The sequence below is a fragment of the Delphinus delphis genome, chromosome X (genome assembly GCF_949987515.2).
Source record: "Delphinus delphis chromosome X, mDelDel1.2, whole genome shotgun sequence".
NCBI classification, from domain to species: Eukaryota; Metazoa; Chordata; class Mammalia; order Artiodactyla; family Delphinidae; genus Delphinus; species Delphinus delphis.
Window position 1 is genome coordinate 68308910 of NC_082704.1, and position 20108 is coordinate 68329017.

Sequence of the window (20108 nt, forward strand, 5' to 3'; positions counted from 1 at the left end):
AGGCCAGGGAGTCCACATATCTGATGCTGCACTGGATTCAGACACGAAAAAGAATTTCAGCACGTTAGAGGGCAGACCTCCTCCCAGCCCCCAGTCCAGGACGAGGGCAGGGTGGTGGCAATGGTGGCAGTGGCAGAGGCAGCGGCGGGTGGTGGCGGCGGCAGCAGAGTGGTGCAGTGAAGAAGGAAGTGTTTTTTTTTGATGTTTCATTAGGAGGCCCGAGGTGCTGAGAGAAGGCTTCAGCTGCAGGAACCCAGAGCGTGGGGGGGGGTAGGGGGGTGGGGACTGCAACCTGATTAAGATTGGAGAGGCCTTCGTGAAGGGGGCCGGTAGTGTGCTGCCCAGACTTGTATCAGCTTAAAGGCACAGGATGCAGAGGGAGGCGCCCTGCCAGGAGGTCTGTTGGGCAAGGCCTGTGCAAGGGAGGCAGGTTGGGAGTGCTAACTGGATTTTTTATTTTTATATCAAGACACTGTGTTTAAAATTTTTACAAAGGACAAACTCCGTGGGTTTCCGTTAGTGTTTTAAGAACTTTTCTTTAAAAAAAAAAAAAAGCCAACAACAACAAAAAACACCACCTTTTTGAAAGAGAAATGACAGACACAAAAGAGACTCTGTAAAGAAAATGGGGCGAACTTCTGATAGCATTACCCCAAGGGCAGAGGCAGAACCCAGATTGTACCCAGGGCACCGATAATCACATGGCCTCCACAAAACCTCCTTCACCAAATTTGCAGTCCCCTGCCTGGTCTAGCTAGGCCGATGCTCCTGGCCTCTGGGGGACGCAGGTCACCCTGTGGTCTCTGCAGCCCTCCGCAGAGATACAGAGGTGGCTGGCAAGTTGCCCCCTAAGGCCCTCCAACCCCATCCAGTGAGAGCCCCTTCCTCCTTCACCCCATGGTTTTGCTGGAACCTGTTTCTTGGGGGCCATGTTCCTTGGTCGGATTGTGTGAGCACTGGGAGTTCCAGAGCCAGAGAGACCTGGGCCTGGAGCCCTCCCTTCCGGAGCTTCTTTGCACCCATCGGTTGGAGAAGCATTTGTTCCAAAATTTTTTTTAAAAATCAACAAAAACAAGACCCAGAAAAAAGACCAAGTCTGGGGGAGAAAGAGCTACTCTGCTCTTTAAAGCTCCCAAGTCTGGAGTTGGTCGGTGGTGCAGTTCCAAGAGAGGTGGAAGGCGAGCACCAAGGGGGTGTCCAGCTGGTGCTTCAGGCTCCCCAGTAGTGTCTGTGGTCAGGCTCGGGGAGCCGGCTTCAGCTGCTGTTCCACGGGTCCTCAGTTCCCCAAGGACTTGTTTGCGTCCCCACTTGAAGGGTTTGTTCAGGTTTACTTCCTTATTTGTGTTGTTGCACATGCGGGTGCATGCCCACATCTGTCTATGTTTGTGCAGGTGGGTCTGCTGTCGGGTGTGGGTGCGTGCGTATACATATATGTCTGTGTGTGTGTGTGTGTGTGTGTGTGTGTGTGTGTGTGTGTGTGTTCGTGGATCCGGGAGGGACAGAGCCGGGATATATGCTGTGCTCTGGGCTGCAGCTATACCCGGGTGGTGGAGTGTGAGTGGGGCAGCCCGGTACTGTTGAACCCTGCGGCAAAGGTGTTATAGGGGTGCAATGTCTGCAGCCCCACCAGGGAGTTGGGGATCATAGTGATAGTGTTGGGGGTCATGAGTGGGATGTCATCAGGGGAGCGCCGCAGGGTCAGCGTGTAGTCGGGCAGTGCAGTGAGGCGCAGGGTGTCATGGGGGGGACCCGCCTCACACTCGTGGTGGGTGGGGCCCAGCTGCAGTGCTGCCAGCTCCTCCTCGGGAGCAGCTCCCAATTCAGGAGCCCCGGCTCCCCTCTGAGGGCTGGGCTGCCGCAGGGGCTCCTGACGCCGCTTGTCCTTCCGATAGTAGAGGGCAGCGAAGGCCAGGACATTAAGGAAGAGGAGGGAGGCCCCCACGGCGATGGTGACGCTTAATTCAGTGGAGTAGTCACGAGGGTTCTCCACCAGGAGCGGCCCTGCATCCTGGTCCCCGTTCCAGGACCCTTGGGCATTCTCATTGCTGTAGGCAGGTGAGATGGCTGGTCGTTTGGTGCTCCAGGTCTTGCCATTGGGCCTGCGGGTGATGTGGGAGCTGTGGGTGGTATCCGGGGGTGGCACTTTGGTGGTTGTGGACGTGTAGTGGAACATGTCATGCAGGTTGTATAGGTGGGGCACCAGGTGTTTCCAAAAGGCCACCTTAGTGGCACGGTAATGATCGCGGACCCTTGGCTTCAGGCCGATGTGAAGGTAGAGCTGGTCTCGGGGATTGTATTTGGACCAGGCCACTTCCTCAAAGCGGTTGGCCTTGGTGTGAATGAACTTGGTGTCCTGGGGGACCGGCTTGTTGGGATCCCTGAAATACCACATGGAAATCTGGGGTCACCACTCTACCTAGACAAGGAAAGGGTCCAGGATTCTTCCTCTCACACCCAGCCCTAAACCCCTTTCCCAGTCCAAAATGTCCCACCGTTTCCATCTTTTTCAGGGTCCTTCCCTCTGTCCATACCCCTGTTTGTCCCCAGGCCTTGAACTCCTATTGCCCGTGACATCATGGAAACCATTTCATCCTTCCCTACGCCCATCCTGTGAGATCAACCTATAGGACGCTTCTTCTTCTTCTCACAAGCTACAGAGCACCCATCAATCTTTTCAGCTGCCCAATTTTTCTGAGCGCCCTTTAAAAGTTCTTTCTGAATGTACTTTATTCCCACTTCACATGGCCTCCGACCATCTAACCTTGAATCCCATAGTTCTGCCAGTAACTCTCACTCCTGCTCAATCCTAATGCTGAGTTCTGAGCCTCAACAAAATTTTTTTACTTTTTTTTTTTTTTTTTTTTTTTTTTTGCAGTATGTGGGCCTCTCATTGTTGTGGCCTCTCCCGTTGCGGAGCACAGGCTCCGGACGCGCAGGCTCAGCGGCCATGGCTCACGGGCCCAGCCGCTCCACAGCATGTGGGATCTTCCCGGACCGGGGCACGAACCCGCGTCCCCTGCATCGGCGGGCGGACTGTCAACCACTGCGCCACCAGGGAAGCCCAGCAAAATTTTTAAGGGAAGGAAATGGCATGAAAGACTAGAAAGGGGGACGTAGGAAGAGGGATGAAGGGGTTACCAATCAAGATTTGGGGACTGTCTTAGGAAGGGAGATGATGGAAGAGGTTTGGATAGAGGAGCAGAGGGGAGGGCATGCTGGGGTCCCAAAGAAGAACCCCCAGTTTCTCCTTACCCGGTCTTGGCAAAGTTGGTCCAGTAGGTCATGACGACAGCACTGAGCATAACGTCATTCTTGGAGAAGTTGCAGGGGAAAAGGTCAGTGGGGCCTACCATAGGGACACCGAAAACATAGGGTACTTCATCCCCATGAGCTGCGTCTGACCAAGCAGGCTTCATGAGGCTCTGGCAGTGATGGTAGAAGGCGTAGAAGTAGGTAGGCGAGCCATAGCGGGCGTGCAGATCAGCTGTCACCACTGAGGGCTCCACCCACTGGTGGTCAGTGAAGAGTGCCACCAGTGTTTTACGGCGGGTCTCAGGATTGTCACGGTCTGCCCAGTCTGTGTACATGAACTTGATGGTCTCCCGCAGGGTGTCCTTACCCTCAGGATAGCCATACAGATTGTCCACAAAGTTGGAGACTGAGTAATCAAAGTCAGTGCCAGAGACACCATCTTCAGGGTCCACCACCCCTTCCACAAACTTGAGCCCCTCACCCTGGTTGACGCCTAGCATGATGTCATAGTTGAGGAACTCGCCCTGTTCCATGAGAATCTCCGGGTCATCAGGAATGACATCACCGTCAATCACGGGGCCAAAGGCCACATGGTAGCGGGCAGGCTGGATGTCCTGCTCTACCAGCTCCTTGGCACTCTTTTGCCGAAGACAGTCCACCATGTCGACGGTGTCTAGCACGTTACAGCCTACCTTGTCTGCCAGCAGGCTGGTGTACTTCACTGGTTGGTAGTTCACAGCCCAGCTGGACAGAGCAGAACCACTTTGGATGATGGCCCTCTGGAAAAGCCCTATAGAAAATAAGCAGCACCAGGTCAGATCTGTCGTGTCTCTCACAGCCTAAGCCTCCCTTGCTTGTCCCTGAGGGACAGATCGAACACCTCCTCATTCCTTTGTTACTGAGGCTGCCCTCTGGGTTGAATGGACTGCAAAGGACAAGTAACCCTTTCGGCTGGAATGATGGGTTAGGACCAGAGGATGGGTTGTTGGGCTCCTTTCCTGACTGATCCCCTGCCTGCTTCTTGCTTCCTTGTTCTGGGTGATGGTTGGTAACTTGGGGGTTAAGGAAACACCAGGAAGAATTAACCCCTTGGGTCCCAGACATCAGCTTCCTTATGCTCCCTCTCTTTATCTCTCCTTGTCTTCCCCTCTTGCTTCCTGCCCAGCTGGGCCCAGCTCTGTGCCAGCACACCACCAGGGAGCTGGCGCTTCCACCACAAAGGGGTCTTTTTCATGAGAGATGAGAAATGCAGACAGGAGAGAGCCTCACATTCTGGGAGTTTAGGGAAAGATTCCCAAGGGCAAAGGCCCTATGGTCTGAAAGTCTCCAGGGAACGTGCCCTCCCAGGCTGTAACCTCCACAGACACTTTCCTTTTCCCGAAGCTACTGATGCCTCAGATCCAAATTTCCCCCTAGGTGAGAGGGAACCAGTCCCCCAAACTCAAAAAGTAGATGATTCTTCCCCCCTAGGCGAAAAAGGTATCATTCTCTCTCTGGCCCCAACATTCCCAAGTAAGGGAGAACCTGGCCCTCAGGTGCACAGTTCTGTTCCTCTAAGAGAAAGGGAGTTTACGGGACTTCCCTGGTGGTCCAGTGGTTAAGACTCCATGCTCCCAATGCAGGGGCCACGGGTTCGATCCCTGGTCAGGGAACTAAGATCCTGCATGCCGCATGGTGCGGCCAAAAAAAAAAAAAAAAGAGAGAGAGAGAGAGAGAGAGAGAGAGAGAGAGAGAAAGGGAGTTTGCATGGGTGAAAAAGAGAGGGAGAGAAATATAGATGAGTACTTAAGTGAGCCTCACTTTTTGAAAGATTATTCTCCATTAATCAGTTACAGAAAAACAGAGAGAATAAATCTTTTTTTTTAGATTTTGTTTTAAAACGTCTTTATTGAATTTGTTACAATATTGCTTCTGTTTTCTGTTTTGGTTTTTTGGCCAGGAGGCATGTGGGATCTTAGCTCCTGGACCAGGGATCGAACCTGCACCCCATACACTGGACGGCAAAGTCTTAACCTCTGGATCACCGGGGAAGTCCCAAGAGAATAAATCTTAAAAGCAGCCAGGTCTCCAGGGACACAGGCCCCCTATGAGACAGAGAATAGCAGCACACCAAGAAAGGCCTTCTCCTCCCAGGGAAATAGTCCCTAATCAGAGGAGGCACCGTTCCTCTTTCCAAACAGAGGCACCCTCACAACTAGTCACTTCACCCTCCTTGGTGGAAAAAAGGAATTCCCGTTCCTGTACTGTCACCTAGAAACATATTCTAAAGGAGGGATGTACATCCAACATTCCCTACATCCCACCTTAGTCTCCCCTCATGGAGTCCCTGGAGGGATAGAGACAGAATTTCTAGGTCAGAGAAGGTGATTTTTCTTCTTCAGAAAGACAGGCCTTCTTCAAAGAGAGACTGCAAGTCTTTCTGTTAGAATATCACTAACTCATAAGGTTGATTTCAGTAATAAACCCTGTCCTCTCTTACGGCCTTCCTTATCTTGGAGAAGGACACTTATTTTGGGAAGATCTCTTTGTGAGAAGCTCATCTTTGCCTCTCAGAGGTAGAAAGGGCTCTTATAGTCCAGAGGTGAAGAGAATGAAGAGAACACTTCCTGCTGAGCAAAAAAAAGGCCCTATTTGGCCCCCTTGGAAGGGTCACTGGCAGGGGGACCCACAGCAAGGAGAGAGGTTTCCCTTCGGGCTAAAAATGAAAGTCTCCCTTAGAGGGGGCTGTACAGCCCGGGGGCGGGAGAGGTCTGGTCTGGAGTCTGATAAGAGCTCGACATCCCTCAGGCAAAGCCCACCCGCAGGTTTGTAATCCTCACTTCGGTCCCATCTCTGCCCCCCCATCCCCACCCCCACCCCCATCAAGGGCAGTTCCCGTCTTGCACAGACTTGTTCTTCAGCGAGAAAGGCAGAGAATGTCTCTTACACCTAAAAACTAATTTCCACTCTAGAGCTCTACCCGCAGTCATGTGTCCTTCCCACACGGAAAGATTTCCCCCCCGCCCCCGCCCAAAAAGAGCCGTTGTCCTTCAGAGAGAGACATTCTACTCCCACGCTCCTCAATAAGACTCCCACATCAGGAGAACATTCCTTTCTCAAGATGTAAATGGGATTCTCTCCTTCCCTCTCTCACAGTGGGAGAATTACATCTTCCCCTCGAGAAACATTTCCCTTCCACTTCTCCCCAAAGGGACACCGAGCTGGCAGGTGAGGGCTGCTGACTCCCCTGGATGCTCCTGGGACATGGAATTGGGTACCCTGGAGCCTGGAGGGACTGGGGCTCAGGGTCGGCGGCCAGCACTTGTCTAGTTCCTGTTTCGTTCCAAGAGCTACTCACCCTCAGAGTGATGCGACAGCGTGAGGAGGCTGACACAGGACGCGCCAATGCCCGAGCCAAAGACGGTGATACGGCGGGGATCACCACCGAAGAAGGCAATATTCTCGCTCACCCAGCGGAGGGCCTGGATTTGGTCAAGGAGCCCATAGTTGCCCTTGGCAGCCTGATCGCCAGTGCTCAGGAAACCTGGATTCAACAAAGGGCACGAGGACAGTGAAGGTGGAGGGATGGAGGATTTGGATGACGGTGACAGTTGGGGGCATGAGGACGGAGGATGAGCATGCAGTGCAGCTCTTTCCACCCAGCTAGCATTAACCATTGCTCCTTTCTGCAAGGACCAGCGCCATCACTATAGGAAGGATTGGCTTCCTACCTCCCACCCATTCTCCAGTTTGGAAGGTGAGGTCTCCAAACCGTTCAAAAGGGATGCCTCCAGCTGGGAGACTTAAACTGCAGGAACTGCAAATGACCAGGACCCAGCATCCTCTGCCCTGATGTACCAGCCGGGACTTTACCCTAGCACCTGGCAAGATAGAGTGGAAAGAGCAGGGACCCTGGAGTCAGTTTGGTTTGAGTCCTGGCTCTACCACTTACTGGCCATGTAGCTTTAGGCAAGTTATTGAGAATCTCTGGGCTCTAGTTTCCTCTTCTGTAAAATGGGGATAAAATACCTCAAAGGGTTGTAACAAGGATAAAATGAACATAAGCGTCTCGAATATGCTCAGCACATTACACATCTATAGTTACTTCTCGTTCCCCATCCTTCTCTCTCTGGAGGAAGTGAAGATCCCAAGAGGCTACAATTCCTAAGCCTTCCTTGCCCCTCCTGTCCAAGTTCATCCATTTCCACTTCCTTCCAGGGTCTCGGATGCCCCCTTCTCTTCATTCTCACGGCAGGTCCTCACTTCCCCCTCCTCCAAGACCTAATGAATCGGAAACTCTGGGGATGGGGCCCAGCAATCCGTGTGTTTAACAAGCTCTCCAGGTAATTCTGATGCCTGCTAAAGTTGGAAAACCACTGGGTTAGACCATCTTTTTCCTCTAGTGGAGAAATGGGGAAGTCAGTGCAGTGCGGTTACCACAGAAACAGGTCTTCCTGCCCACCCACTGGGATTTGCTGCTGAGGAGACATGTCACCATGGAGACTACCTTCCCACCCACCTGCTGGGATTTGCTGCTGTGGAGACTTGTTGCCATGGCAACTACCTTCCCGCCCACCTGCTGGCTATCCCACAGAGATGTCCTATATTCCCCCCCACCCTGCTTCCATTTTAGTCTGATCTTGCTGCTTCATTTTTTCTCTCTTCCCTGATCCTTAGTCTACTTGGAAGGCTCTATCTTCTCCTGCCCTAGGCTTTTAGAAAGGTTCTTTCCAAGTGGGTAGCTGTGGTGCTCCTACACATTGGAAACCTATACCTGGGTGAGTATTTTTTGACCCCACAGTTAAAAGCTCATTTGTAGCCCCTGGGATCAACTTTGTGGGAGGCCATGTTTGAGGAGGCTCCCTCAGCTCACAGAGAGTTCTCTGACGGTCCTGGTAGTCCACGGGCAGAAGCTGACCTTAAACAGACTCAGGCAGGCACAAGACCCCATCACTGTCTTTCTTGAGTCCTTTTGTTTCTAGTTTCTGTAAAAGAGCTCATTTCACCCTCTTCAAGTGTGTTATTAATTTACCTTTGGTGCAATTAAGTATGTAAAGTACTTAGTTATTCCTCCCAGGACCTAGTCACAAGCCCTCTTTAGCCCCAGGTTCCCGATGAGGAAATGAGAAGGAATTAGAGAAAGCCTGAATGAGGATGAACGGAGGAGCTCTTGTTCCTCTAGACAAGAGAACCAGCTTCTCCTTTGCCTGGCTCGTTCACAAGCTGAAGTTGCTCCTGCAAGTCTTAAAGTATGCTGACCAAGATCCATCCCGGCTGTCCAAGCCTTGCGACCCTCCAGCAAAAATCACTATGTGTTTCTCTTAGCCTGCCTGTCCTCTCTCCCTCCTCTCTCCTTCCCCCGTTTTCTCTCTCCCTTTTCTCTTATTTTCGCAATAGCAGACTTGGCTTCGGTCTTTGCCAAGGTATCGTTCAGTGAAATGTGTCAAATACGTCTGTCCTAACCAGCATGAAGAGCCTGCATTTGGGTGCAGTAGATTTCTCCAACATGTACCAATTCCCTGGGTTAGAAACAAAGGTCTGAAAGGGCTGGGTGGAGGATTTGACCATCACTCTCTGCTCCCTCAGATCCCACAAACCTCAGGATAAGAGGCACTGAAGCCTGTGGATGACGTCATGCCAACCATCCTACTACAAGCGTCCTGCTTGAAGTGCTCTATCCAACAGGCTCAGGCGGATGATACAGAAAACGTCGCCGACCACAAGCACACAAAAACCTGTCAGTCTGGGAGAGCGATCACTCGCTACTAGCTCCCCAGTAACTCAGTCACCCACAGAAACCATGTGAGAATGAGGGCTGAAACACCAAACTCCATAAACTGTTAGAGCAAATCTGAGCCAGTCTCCCTGGGCCCAAGTTTATACTGCAGTGCATGGTAAGCTGCTTGTCAACAGAAGACAGGGGAATCTGGCACATTGTATCAAAACCAGGTATCTGTGTCACCCAAGGCTTGACATTTATCAGGTTTTCAGTTTGCCTGAAGGGTACCTGAGCAAGAATGTAGGATTAAATTCTGAAACCCAGAATAAAACTCGGCAAGCCCCTACTTCCTCAGCCCCAGGGATATCCACGTCCTGTATCCTGCTGGGGTCCCTTTCTTTTGTTGGTCTCAAGCCCAGTGGGGGCTTCTCCGATTATAGCTACCCCTCTGCCTTGGATGGGATCCATGGAATAGCCTGTGACATTCTCCAAATACATGAATCACCAAGATGTCTAAAGAAGCACCTTGGAGGAAACCGTCTGCTTGGGCTCAGGGCTCAGAGAAGCTGATGGGAGGGAGGGTGAATGAATGCATATAATTGAGGTCCAAAACTGGCCACCTGTTCTGGGATGTTTTGGGAAACAAAACAACAGAGCCTCAGCTCTACAGCAAAATCCCCAAGATTCAGAGACAGACCCGTGTTCTAAATCTGGCGCCAAGAGACAAAAACATCTTGAATGTACCCAGAATCCAATCAGCGGCTTATTGATTACATTTGTGTTCCAGAGCAGGCACTAAAGGGTACACAGGAAGTGGTGGGGAACTTCTGGCCAAATCTCAGTTTATGGCTCCTTCTGAGGTTTGGGTAATATTAGTTTGATCATTAACTATTTAAGCTCAAAGAATAAAAATCCTACCCCGAGATGTGCTGTTCTGGTTATCCAAACAAGAGGAGGTTATAAGGTGGTGGTGGTGGGGTCTTTTAACCTGAATTTCGTGGATGAGTTTCAGCGGGATCCATGAAATAACTTCTGTGTGTGTGTGTGTGCACACACATGCATTTTTGGGGGAAGAGTCCATAGATTTCATGAGAATTTCAAAGGGGTCCAAGACTCCCCAAAAGGTTAAGAACTTCTGATATACAAGCTTAAAGATTAGAGCAATTGAAGGGTTGTGAAGTAATCAGCAAATCAGGATATCATAGGGAGCGCTCGCCAGCAATAATAGCCTTCCGTGAAGCCCACAGCTCCCAACTGACACTTCAAATCTTGAGTCTCTCCTCTGTCTCCTTTCCGCCTCCTTTCTGTGTGTCACTCGTATCCTCTTTTCTCTTTCCCGTCCTTTCCTTCTCTTCCTTATTTTCTCCTCTCTTCTCCCCCGATGCTCCACTCTCTCTTTTCTTTCATTCCTACCTGGTCCGATCATTTGGAACTGAAGCATATTCTTAGTATTCTCCGTGCTTTCCATTGATCCTTAGAGACTGGAGCTTTCTGTTGATAATTTTTAAAAGCAACCGAGTTGAATATTTCCTGTCACCCTCATTTAGAAAATAAAGTAACACAGTTACTTCTGGCCTTCAACAACCATGCACTTGTGCCTGTGTATCTGTGTGTGATTACGTTTGTATACGCATTACTCTTCAGGAACTATGCAGCCCAAGCGTGTGGGTTTGCAGCCACCTTCATGGTACCATTTTTACTATCAGAGACTCAGATCCCCTTTCTCAACAGGACAGAACAGCTTACAGAACAGAGCCTTGCCATGATGTCTGTGGCAACTCAGAGAGACAGAGGAGCAGTGGCAGAACCATGAAACCCAAAGCCCACTAGACTGTGGAGAGGCCAGGGAGATGCCCTGCATATGTCACACCCAGCATCCAGATGCCGCTGAAGGGAACGCAGGCTCCACTTTTTTCTGGGAATATCATTTCTCTCATCTGAACCCCCAGAAGGTGTCTTGCTATCCCACATAGTATTAAGGGGAAGTCAAGAGAAGATTGCCTTTCCGTGTACGTGGATGCACCCAGAAGTGAAACGCAGCTCTGGGGCCTCTGGGATGCCAACTGCCAAAGCCACAACATACTCAAAAGGAAATTAAAATAGGGTCCTGTCAGCCGACAAGCCCTGGAGTAAGCCGTGCCTAATTGCTCGTTCAGCACCCAGGCCTGCAGACCTGAGAAACAGCCCAGACACCCACTGGGACTCAGGACCCCAGCCTTCCGGGCAGGAAGTTGGCTTCTTTGTGCCACTCCAGGGCTATGGGGCCGCGTGTGCCCTCAGAGGCCTGGGTGAGCATCCGAAAGGGAGCAAGGCCGTGTGTGCTTGGTCGCCCTCTCTGAGGCACTTGTTTACCTCAAGACCTTGGCCAGTTAGGCATTAACAGTTACCAAGGAAGGCACAGGGTAGAGGGGCAGCGTAAATCACCAAAATAAGCATGTGGGTGACAGAGTATGTGTGGGGAAGGGGATATGGGTGTGTATCAGGAGGTATTTGGGAAGTAAGTGTGTGTGTGTGGGAGGAAGATGGTGTAATGGGTGGGAGTGTATGGGGATGTATGTGTGGAGAGAGTAGAATAAATGTGCAATGTGTGTATGTGGGATATGTAAGTGTGGGGTGTGCATGAGTGTGTATGCGTGTATGGATATGGAAGACCAGGTGTGGGGATATGGATGCGTGTATATTCGTGGGGTAGGAATATGTAATATGTATGTATTGGACATATATATGCCAGATGTGTATAGGAAGAGTGTGTGTGTGTATGTGATACGGCTACGTGTATCGGGGCCTGTGGGTGTGTGTTTAAGGGGGGATGTGTAAGCGTAGTGCATGGGATGTGTACGTAGATGTGGAAGCAGGGATATGAGGGGTCCGTGCGTAGTATCTGTGTACTATGGGCTGGGGAGGTGTGGACGTGCAGGTATGGCTCCCACGTGTGTAGGGAGGGGAACGCTGGTTCGTGTTTGTGTAGGGAAGGTGAGGGACATACGTGTGTGTGTGGCTGTTGGAGGAGAGGTGGAAGTGGGGTGTGTAGGGGGACGTGGATCTGCCCGTGTATGTGTGGAAGGAACATTTGTGTACACTTAAGGTGTATATATGTGGGGCTTGTGCGCGGATGTGGACGTGCAGGGTGTGGGTCTTTGTGTAGAGTGTATTATGGGGGTAGAGGAAAGCGTGAGCGTGGGGGCACTTGTGGTGTATGTGGGCACAGATGTGGATACAGAGATGTGGAGGGAGAGATACATGGGAACGTGTGTGTGTGTATGCGTCCATGGAAGGTGAGAGAAATCTGTGTAGATGTGCGGTGTGGATGTGGAGTGTAGAGAGGCATCTGGGTATGTAGATATGTGCATCAGGGAGACTATATGTGTGCAGTGTGTATGGAGTGGTGGGGGAATGTGCATATATGTGAGGGGGTCTGTAGATGTAGATGTCGGGGTCTGTATGTGTATGGGTATGTATGTGTGTTTGGGGGGGTGAGCGAGAAATAGATGCATGCTGGTGGATGTGGGCAGCGTGGACGGTGGACATGTGAGGGTACGTGGGTGTGTGGATATGTGATTGGCTAGAAGGAGTATCTGTGCATGTGTGGGGTGTTTAGGGATGTGGGGTGGGTGGGTCGGGATGAGGCTAGGACACCAGAAAATGAATCGACTCTATAAAACTCAGCCAGGCAAAAGTCTGGAACCAGAGACCTGGCTGGAGACCTAAGAGAAGGTGTGAAGCTTGAATTGAGTTTCCAGTGGCATCTCAACATTCCAGGAACGGCCCTAGGGACACTGTGGGGAAGCCCCGGGCAGTTGGGTAGGGGCTATGGGATAACAACATTGTGGCCATGGTCATTAGCACCAGCTAGAGAACCAAGGCGGCCTGTTCTCAGCTCCTCAGCTTTCTTTCCTCCCTCCTTGAGAACCCAGGCTTCCTTCTAGGCACCCAGCAGGGAACCATACCTAGCACTCCAACCCGATAGTTGAGGGTGATGACGATGACGTTGCCATAACTGGCCAGGACGCTGCCGTCAATCATGTTGCCTGTCCCTTCCATGTAAGAGCCTCCATGGATGTAGACCATGACAGGCTTAGCGCCACTGTCCCGGATGTCTGCAAGGAGAAGGGGTGAGACACAGGCTGGGTAGGCTGCCCTTCCTCCCCCACCCCCGCCAGCCCTGGGTGGGGGGGTGTGGGCAGCAAAGCTATCCCAGGTGCCAGGACACCACCGCCATCTCTGAGGGCAGGACTCATGGGGCTGTTCAGCCCGGAGCTTGAGCATCAGCCAGAGAAAGTTGGACGTCGGTGATGCTTTTAAAGACTCTGGTTTCAAGTGCCTCCCAGTAGAAGGCAGCCAGGCGTTCCTGATACAGCTAGGTCTACAGAGGCCGTGGCTGGGCCTGGGGGACAGGGGGAGGGAGGAAGAGAAAGGGCAGGTCCCTTAGCTGGATCAGTGAGTCCCTGCCCCGGGCACCCAGGAGTCCTGGGACCTGACATGGCTTTAGAGAGCAGGGGCTGGGGAGCCCTGAAACCCCCAGGACTAGACCAGTTACATGGAAATACGGCCATTGGCAGCAGCTGGCCCCCCAGTGCAGACAGAGACAAGAGGGGCGGGAATAGGGGGTGGCACAGGAAGAGAACAAGGGACAATGTGGGGACAGGGGAGTGAATGGCAGAGATGGGGTGTGTGTGTTGTGGCGGGGAGAACCTCACTGACATGGTTTCTCAGCCACGTGCTCGTTTACCCCATTCTCCCCGGGCATCAGGCAGACTTAACTGGAAACACTGGGGATGGGGAAGAGGTGGGGGCAGAACTAAGGATGAGAGAGCCTGCCCCCAGGCAGCTTTAAGATGAAGATGGAGCCTCCGCAGAGGCCACTCAACGAGAGACCTTTAAGCGGCTGCTCCCAAGACCCGAGCAGTGCGGCGACTGGGCTGGGCGGCCACGAGAAGGCTCCCAGCCTGATCACCTCGACCTGAAGCCTCTCGGCCTGTGAGCTGGACCACACTCTGCCGCACCGGCACAGCCCTACCAGCCACCAGTGGGCCCCCCTGAGCTGTGTGGCCCCCAGGCCAGGTCTGGGGCGTGGAGGTAGAAGAGAATGCTCTCTGCTGCCGAGCAAACACAACCTGTTTTCCTGAGGAGGAAGGAAGACTGGTTCAACCGTCACCCAAGGATCTTATGCCATCCACTGACCGGGCTGTGGCGTCCTGGCCTCAGCCCGGTGCTTTGGCCCAGTCCTTGTGGCCCTGTCCTGAACCTAATGCAGCCCCTGGCCCTGAGGCCATCTCTCTCTTTCTGGGTGAAGGCCAAGGAGGTTCTAGGTGGCGCTGTTCCCCAGGCCCTGTGGTTGTCACTGCCTCACTCCTCAGTTCAGCATCCTGCTGGGCCCCTCTTCCAGGAGCCAGCCTCCCCGCAGAAACACAGGGGCTCCTCGCCATTCCGTTTCCTCTGTGCCTCTCCTCGCCCCCGCCCCCCTCAGTCCTGCTTTCTCTCCACTCTCGCTGCTGCTCAGTAGGGGCAGGTGCCCGTGAACCACAGAAGATGGGGGAGGAAGCTGTCTCTGGGCAGTGGGGACCGGGGCGAGGAGGATGCCCTCCCCATGGCTCTGCTCGTGGTGCCCTGTTCCCGCCAGCCGTGTCCATCACCCTGGAACTCCCAGTGGCCGACCAGGCCAAAGATGGATGAACAGCCCAACGGCCTCATACAGGAACAGAAACACACCAACGGACGGACAGACAGACAGACGGGGCTTCTCCCCATCGAGAGGGGGAGGGGCTCTGTGCCATGCACCAGCCGCCACGCCCTGCAGCCCCCAAATACCTTCATCTTCATCCCCGTCATTATCCGCTAAGTCCTCGCCCTGTTTCTTAGCGCCGGATCCTGGGGACCAGACACGGGGAGACACAACAGCACAGAACAGAGAACAAAACAGAGAGAGAATTCAAAAACAGCATGACTGCAGTGTGGCCCAGCAAGCCAGCTCTGGGCCTGGGCCCAGGACAGGCAGGAGGGATGGCAAGAACTGAGGGAATGGGTGGGCTGAGGCCCAGACCTTCATCAGGATGACAGTGTTGCAAGGCCCCTGCTGTGCTGGCCTCCCTGCACCTCTCTGTCCCCAACAGCCTGTCTCAACCAACCACCTTCCCAGTTAGGAAGGAGGTAGCAGCAGGTGGGCCAGGGCACAGAGCCAGAGGCCCACTCAGGGAAAGGACTTCTCCTGGGTGGAAGGGGCTGCACGTGTGTACACAGGCAGGCTGAGCTGGAGAGCAGAGGCAGGCACCAAAGGTGAGAGGCGGCATCGCCAGCACGTGTAGATACGGATATGAGCTGTTAAGGCAGAGCCAGGGACCCCAGCCCTGAGCTATTCGGGCCCAGTGGGCAGGCTCCAGCTGGGCCTCAGCTGACCCTGATTCCCACAGGAGAAAATGGGAGATGAAGCTTTCCCTCCGGTCTTCCTCACTGGGGCCTGCTCTGGGTAATGGCAAATGGGGTTCCTGCCCACAGGAACCAGGCCTGAGAGCAGCAAGCATTGCTCTGAGATCGAAAGAGAGCCAGAGAGGGAGGGAGGGAGAGAAGGAAGGGGAAAAGGAGAAAAGGGACATGAGAGAGAGAGAAAGAGAGAGAGGGGGAGAGAGAGAGAAAAAAACAGAGATAGGAATAATGGTAGCAGCTCCTACCATGTACCGAATGGTTACCATGTGCCAGACACTCTACTTCTGCCTTACTGTCTGATCCTTACACCCCACTGAGGGAGGGACTATCTTTATTCCTGTTTCACTGATGGGGAAACTGAGGTTCAGAGAGGCAAAGTGACTTGCTTAAGATTGCACAGCTAGGAAGTGCTAGAGGTGAGATCCAAACCCAGGTCTGCTTGATTCCAAAGCCCATGGTCTTTCCACTGCACCATGCCACCTTTCTGGGACGGGGGAAAGGGAAGGGAAAAAATAAGTCAGGAAAGAGGTGGAGCATGGGGTGGGGTGGAGGGGAGGGGAGGGAAGGAGAGAAAAGAAGAGACCCGAGGAGAGAAGAGAGACGTTTAGGGCCTGGGTGAGCTATCCCCAATTCTCCTTCTCATTCTAAGGAGGTGAGAAGTTCATCATGAGAACGGCTTTGAGAAAGAGGACCCACCGCCTGGGTGCTTGTCAGTGTGTAGAAACGGAGGTCATTCTGTTGGCACCCCAGGGCTTATCCTCTTGTCTAAGACGTCAGATACTCTCGGCCTGGAGGCAGCAAATAGCCCTCTTTCTCAGCTGGTCTGGGTTCCCTTACAGCTATTAATCACAACAGGAGCCGCCCTCCAATTACAAAATGGCTTTTCAACCAGGGCAAGAGCCCAGCCTGAGGGGCAGAAACTGCCTCCGGCTTCCCGAACCTCCCGTGGCGCCTACCCTCTTAACACCTGACACGACGGTGCTGCCCTCAGAAACCCTGTGGGACATGGGGCGTCATCACCCACACAGCAGACAGCCCCCCGAACGGCAAGGAATCACCCATCCCTAAACATGAATTCCCTCCAACTTGTTGGGGGTGGAGGTTGGGGGACAGGGCTTATCTTCCCCAAGAAATCCTTCGCTTCCCCTGGACCCCGACTTAGAAGATGCATCCCGTTTGCCCCCCTCTGGGAATGTCCCTGGGTTGCTGCCTTGTCCCAGCTTCCTCCTTACAGATGCCTTTGCTCCCTCAGCTTAGCACTCGCTGAGCAACTCCTTGCTGCCACGCCTGTCCCCCACCCCCGGGCCAGCTCGACCACCGTCCCCCAGCCCAACAACTGTGCTGCGGCAGGAGCCCAGCCAGGCCAGCCCTGCCTGCCCTGCACACATCACAACCCTAACCACCTCTGGGGACGGGTCTCCCCCGAGAGGCAGACTTTTTAAGTCTGTTCCAAATGGCCAACAGGCCCTGGATAGGGAACTCATTTGAGCAGCTAAATGACCAGATGCCCTCTCCCACGCTGTCTGGAACCCACTTCCCAGCTCGGCCTGTGGGGCTTAGCTAAACCAGCTGAGTTTCAATGCTAGGCTAGGAGTTTCCTCAGAGTAGCGATCAGGTCTTCAGTTATTTCTAAATCTTTCCTCCACCTCGTATCCCTCCACATCCCAACAGCACCTAGCACGTGACCTTGCCCATAGTCAACAATCACGATTGGTAAGTGTTTGAACTTGACTGGAGCGTCCAGTTGGCTCTCTAGCCAAACTCTCAGGACTGGACTGGACTGGACTGCCCTAGGCTCTTACTGGTGCCCTGGGGGATCATTGCTCCTAGGAAATGGTTAATGTCATCGCCTCCCCCTCTGCCACCCTGCACCCAAGTAAGCAAGTAACTAGTAGCAGTAGGTTTAAGAGACCCTCTTCCTGAAATCTTTTATACGTTAATGGAATGTTAAGACCAGAATAGTCCCCTACCACCTTCAGATGCAGAAACAGAGGTTCTCAAAGGAAAAGACTTGTCTAAGGTTTCACTGTGAGTGAGCAGCAGAGCTGGGACTCGGTCAGGCTTGTGGCTCCCAGACCCATACTCTTTCTGCGGCACCGCAATGCGTCTTCATTCGTGCAAAAACATGTTTACTGATTGCCTTCTGAGTGTGAGGTCCTGGCCTGGGTGTGGGGAGGTGGTGTAACGCTTATCCCCAGGGCAGCAGACCTCACTCAAAGCTTCAGTGAGCATCAAAAGTGCAACAGGCAGATCGCCGGGCTCTGCCCGCAGAGATTCTTACTTAGTAGGGGGCGCTCCGTCCCCTACTCAAGAATCCTGACGACCCCACTTGGGGGAACCCCGCCCTATGATTTCAAAGGAAAACAAACTCCAAGCTTGCCAAAGGGTTGTAGGGACTAGGCTGTGCTTTTCCACTTGTTCCTTAGTCTTACTGTTTCCAATTCGGTTCAACCCATCCACATTTCACCATTTGTTTCAGAGTAGGGGAGGTGGGAAGGACCAGATGGGAGTTGCCTCGCATGCTACAGTGGAAAGAACACGGCCCTGAGGGTCAAGAGACCCAGGTTATGGTCCAGGCCCTGCCACAGACCAGCGACGGGGCCCTGAGCAGCAGCAAGTCACTCCCCTGGGCCTGTTTCCTCATCTGTAAAATTGGGATACCAATTCCTGCCTCATAAGCTTCCACAGAAGTGGGAGGGGGGGATTTTCTGAGGTAAGTGTGCAAGCGCTTTGCAGAAAACATAAAGTGGTATTTGAACAGGAAGAATTATTACACGGGTGGAGGGTGACAGATTCCTCCCGGAAAGAGGGTCAGTTTGCAATTCGGGATCCCGTGCCTCCTTCAGAGTGCACAGTTCCTGGAGACCCCCAAGGTCTGCCACCAGGCTAGCCCGGGTCACTCAGCTAGGCCCTGGCCAGAGGTGGTGGGCGGGGGTGGGGTGGGTGGGCAGGGTTGCTACACTTGGCTACAGTTTGGTCTAAGCTCCACGGCTGGAGAGTTGACTCTCGACTTTCAATCCGGGAAAGAGCACGGAAGGATGAGCTGGTGGCTCCCTCACCAGGCAAAGGTCAGAGCCTCTGGCTCCATCTTGGCGGCTTAGAGTTTCTCCTGAGGTGTCCCAGAGGGAACCACTGGCTCTGTCTTTGGCACACACTTTAGGGTGGACTTTGGGGCTGGGAAGGTTGGAAGAAATGGGGTTGCTGCTTCTGCTCTGGACCTGCCTTAGGCCACCAGAGCCTCCCTGAAGAGCAGCCGGGGCCCTCGGATGAGATGGAGCTTATGCTTGCTCACCGACCGCCCCCTGAGCCTGGGCTACTTGAAGGAAGGCTGGGTCCTCGGGGGCAAGGGCAGGTGGGCAGGCAGCCCTCCCTCTCTCTCTCTCTCCCTCCCCGCCGGCTCGCTACCTACCTCCTTTCCTACAAATTTTCTTGTTGGGCTTTCGGGCGCATTCCTTGGAAATCCGCTTTACTGTAAAATGAATAAAAAACTAAAAAATAACAGGAGGCCTCTGCCCAGGGGCATGCACCCGCACCCCCCCAGGCCCCAAGAGCTGCTCTGCAGGCGGCACGTGGCAGAGAGCCTGTCCCACCATCTCCTTGCTTCTGTCACTTACCTTAGTGTGACCCCCGCGGGAGGAGGCATCAGCTAGTGAAAGAGGAGGCACCTGAGCACTGCCCACCAGGCTTGCCCCCTGCCCCCCTCACACACCCAGCTCCCTTGGCCACACACACCTACCACCTCTCCGAGCAGGTGGAATGGCAACAGGGGGGCCTGGTGGCGCCAGCATCCTCCCGCGGGCAGCTGCCAGCAGTGACCCATACTCCCCCAGGGAACCCCCATCCAGCACCTGGCCCTAGACCTGTCAAAGCTCTCAGGCCTGGCCAGGCCCCTCCTGGTAACAGTGTCACTCACACATGGGAGCTCAGACAATGCTGGGAGAGGAAAGAACAGGGAGGAGGAAGGGGGAGGCCAAGCAGAGTGATGGTTAGAAGCATTTTCACAGACAGACAGATGCATGCAGCAGGGCACACCACCACATGCCAGCCACAAACACAGCGGGGCGGGTGGGAGGCAAGGAGGGCACAGTGCCTGGCCGCACTCACCATCCTCCGTGGGCACATAGACGTTCAGGTAGAGGCAGTCTTCGTTGGGCTCCTGAATGTAAGTAGCGACGATATCCAAGTTGGCCGTGAACCAGACAGGGAGCATGACTTCGGGCACAGCTGTGTGGATGTTCTGGGGGCACACTGGGGGAAAGTGTGTGGCGTTCCGGATGCCCGACCAGGATGGGGGTGGTTCAGGGGGCAGGAAACGTTTCTCGCCGATGGGGGGGGCTGCGTAGGGCACCCCAAGGTATTGGTCCACAGGCCCCAGGATCTCACTGGGCAATGGTACCCGGGCACCCCTTAGCTTCCCAAAGTGAGTATTGACTGTGGGTGCTGGGGCCTGGGTACTGGCCCTCAGCACCAAGCTCAGGAACCACAGGGTGAGGCACAGGCTCCGGCCAACTGTGGGCTTGGGGCTCAGGGACAGCGAGGGCAGGCCAAGCCGCAGCCACATGTTCCGGGCCGGGGGACTGGCAGGAAATGCAGACTCCGGGGTCACAGCATCAGCCCAATAGGCAGCCCCTTCATGGCCACACTGACTTGAACCTCAAAACTGAGCTCTCGAGGGACACCTACAGGTGCCCGGCAACGTAGAGAGCAGGTCTTCCGAGCACCACCGCTTCAGAAAGGG

At 53.7% G+C, this 20108-nt stretch overlaps 1 protein-coding gene across 3 annotated transcripts; it reads right to left on the bottom strand.

The window, feature by feature from the left end:
- Positions 1-263: 263 nt before the first annotated feature.
- NLGN3 (neuroligin 3) lies at positions 264-19931 on the bottom strand. 3 transcript variants are annotated; one of them, XM_060002531.1, is made up of 7 exons: positions 19475-19931; positions 18780-18839; positions 14759-14818; positions 12898-13047; positions 6590-6775; positions 3253-4042; positions 264-2378 (listed from the first exon to the last, which is right to left on the bottom strand). In XM_060002531.1, exons 1-7 carry the CDS (start codon positions 19929-19931, stop codon positions 1535-1537), a joined length of 2547 nt encoding a protein of 848 aa, XP_059858514.1. In that variant the 3' UTR covers positions 264-1534. The 3 variants fall into 3 exon arrangements, with proteins under 3 accessions (XP_059858514.1, XP_059858512.1, XP_059858513.1); XM_060002529.1 differs by lacking the exon at positions 18780-18839 and having other exon boundaries at positions 265-2378; XM_060002530.1 differs by lacking the exons at positions 14759-14818; positions 18780-18839 and having other exon boundaries at positions 265-2378.
- Positions 19932-20108: the final 177 nt, after the last annotated feature.

Coding starts and splice junctions, on each gene's coding strand:
- NLGN3 (XM_060002531.1), bottom strand. CDS start 19,931: ATGTGGCTGCGGCTTGGCCTGCCCTCGCTGTCCCTGAGCCCCAAGCCC. Junction 6,776..12,897: donor CTATCGGGTTGGAGTGCTAG/GTATGGTTCCCT, acceptor TGTTGAATCCAG/GTTTCCTGAGCACTGGCGAT. Junction 2,379..3,252: donor ACCAACTTTGCCAAGACCGG/GTAAGGAGAAAC, acceptor GTGGTATTTCAG/GGATCCCAACAAGCCGGTCC.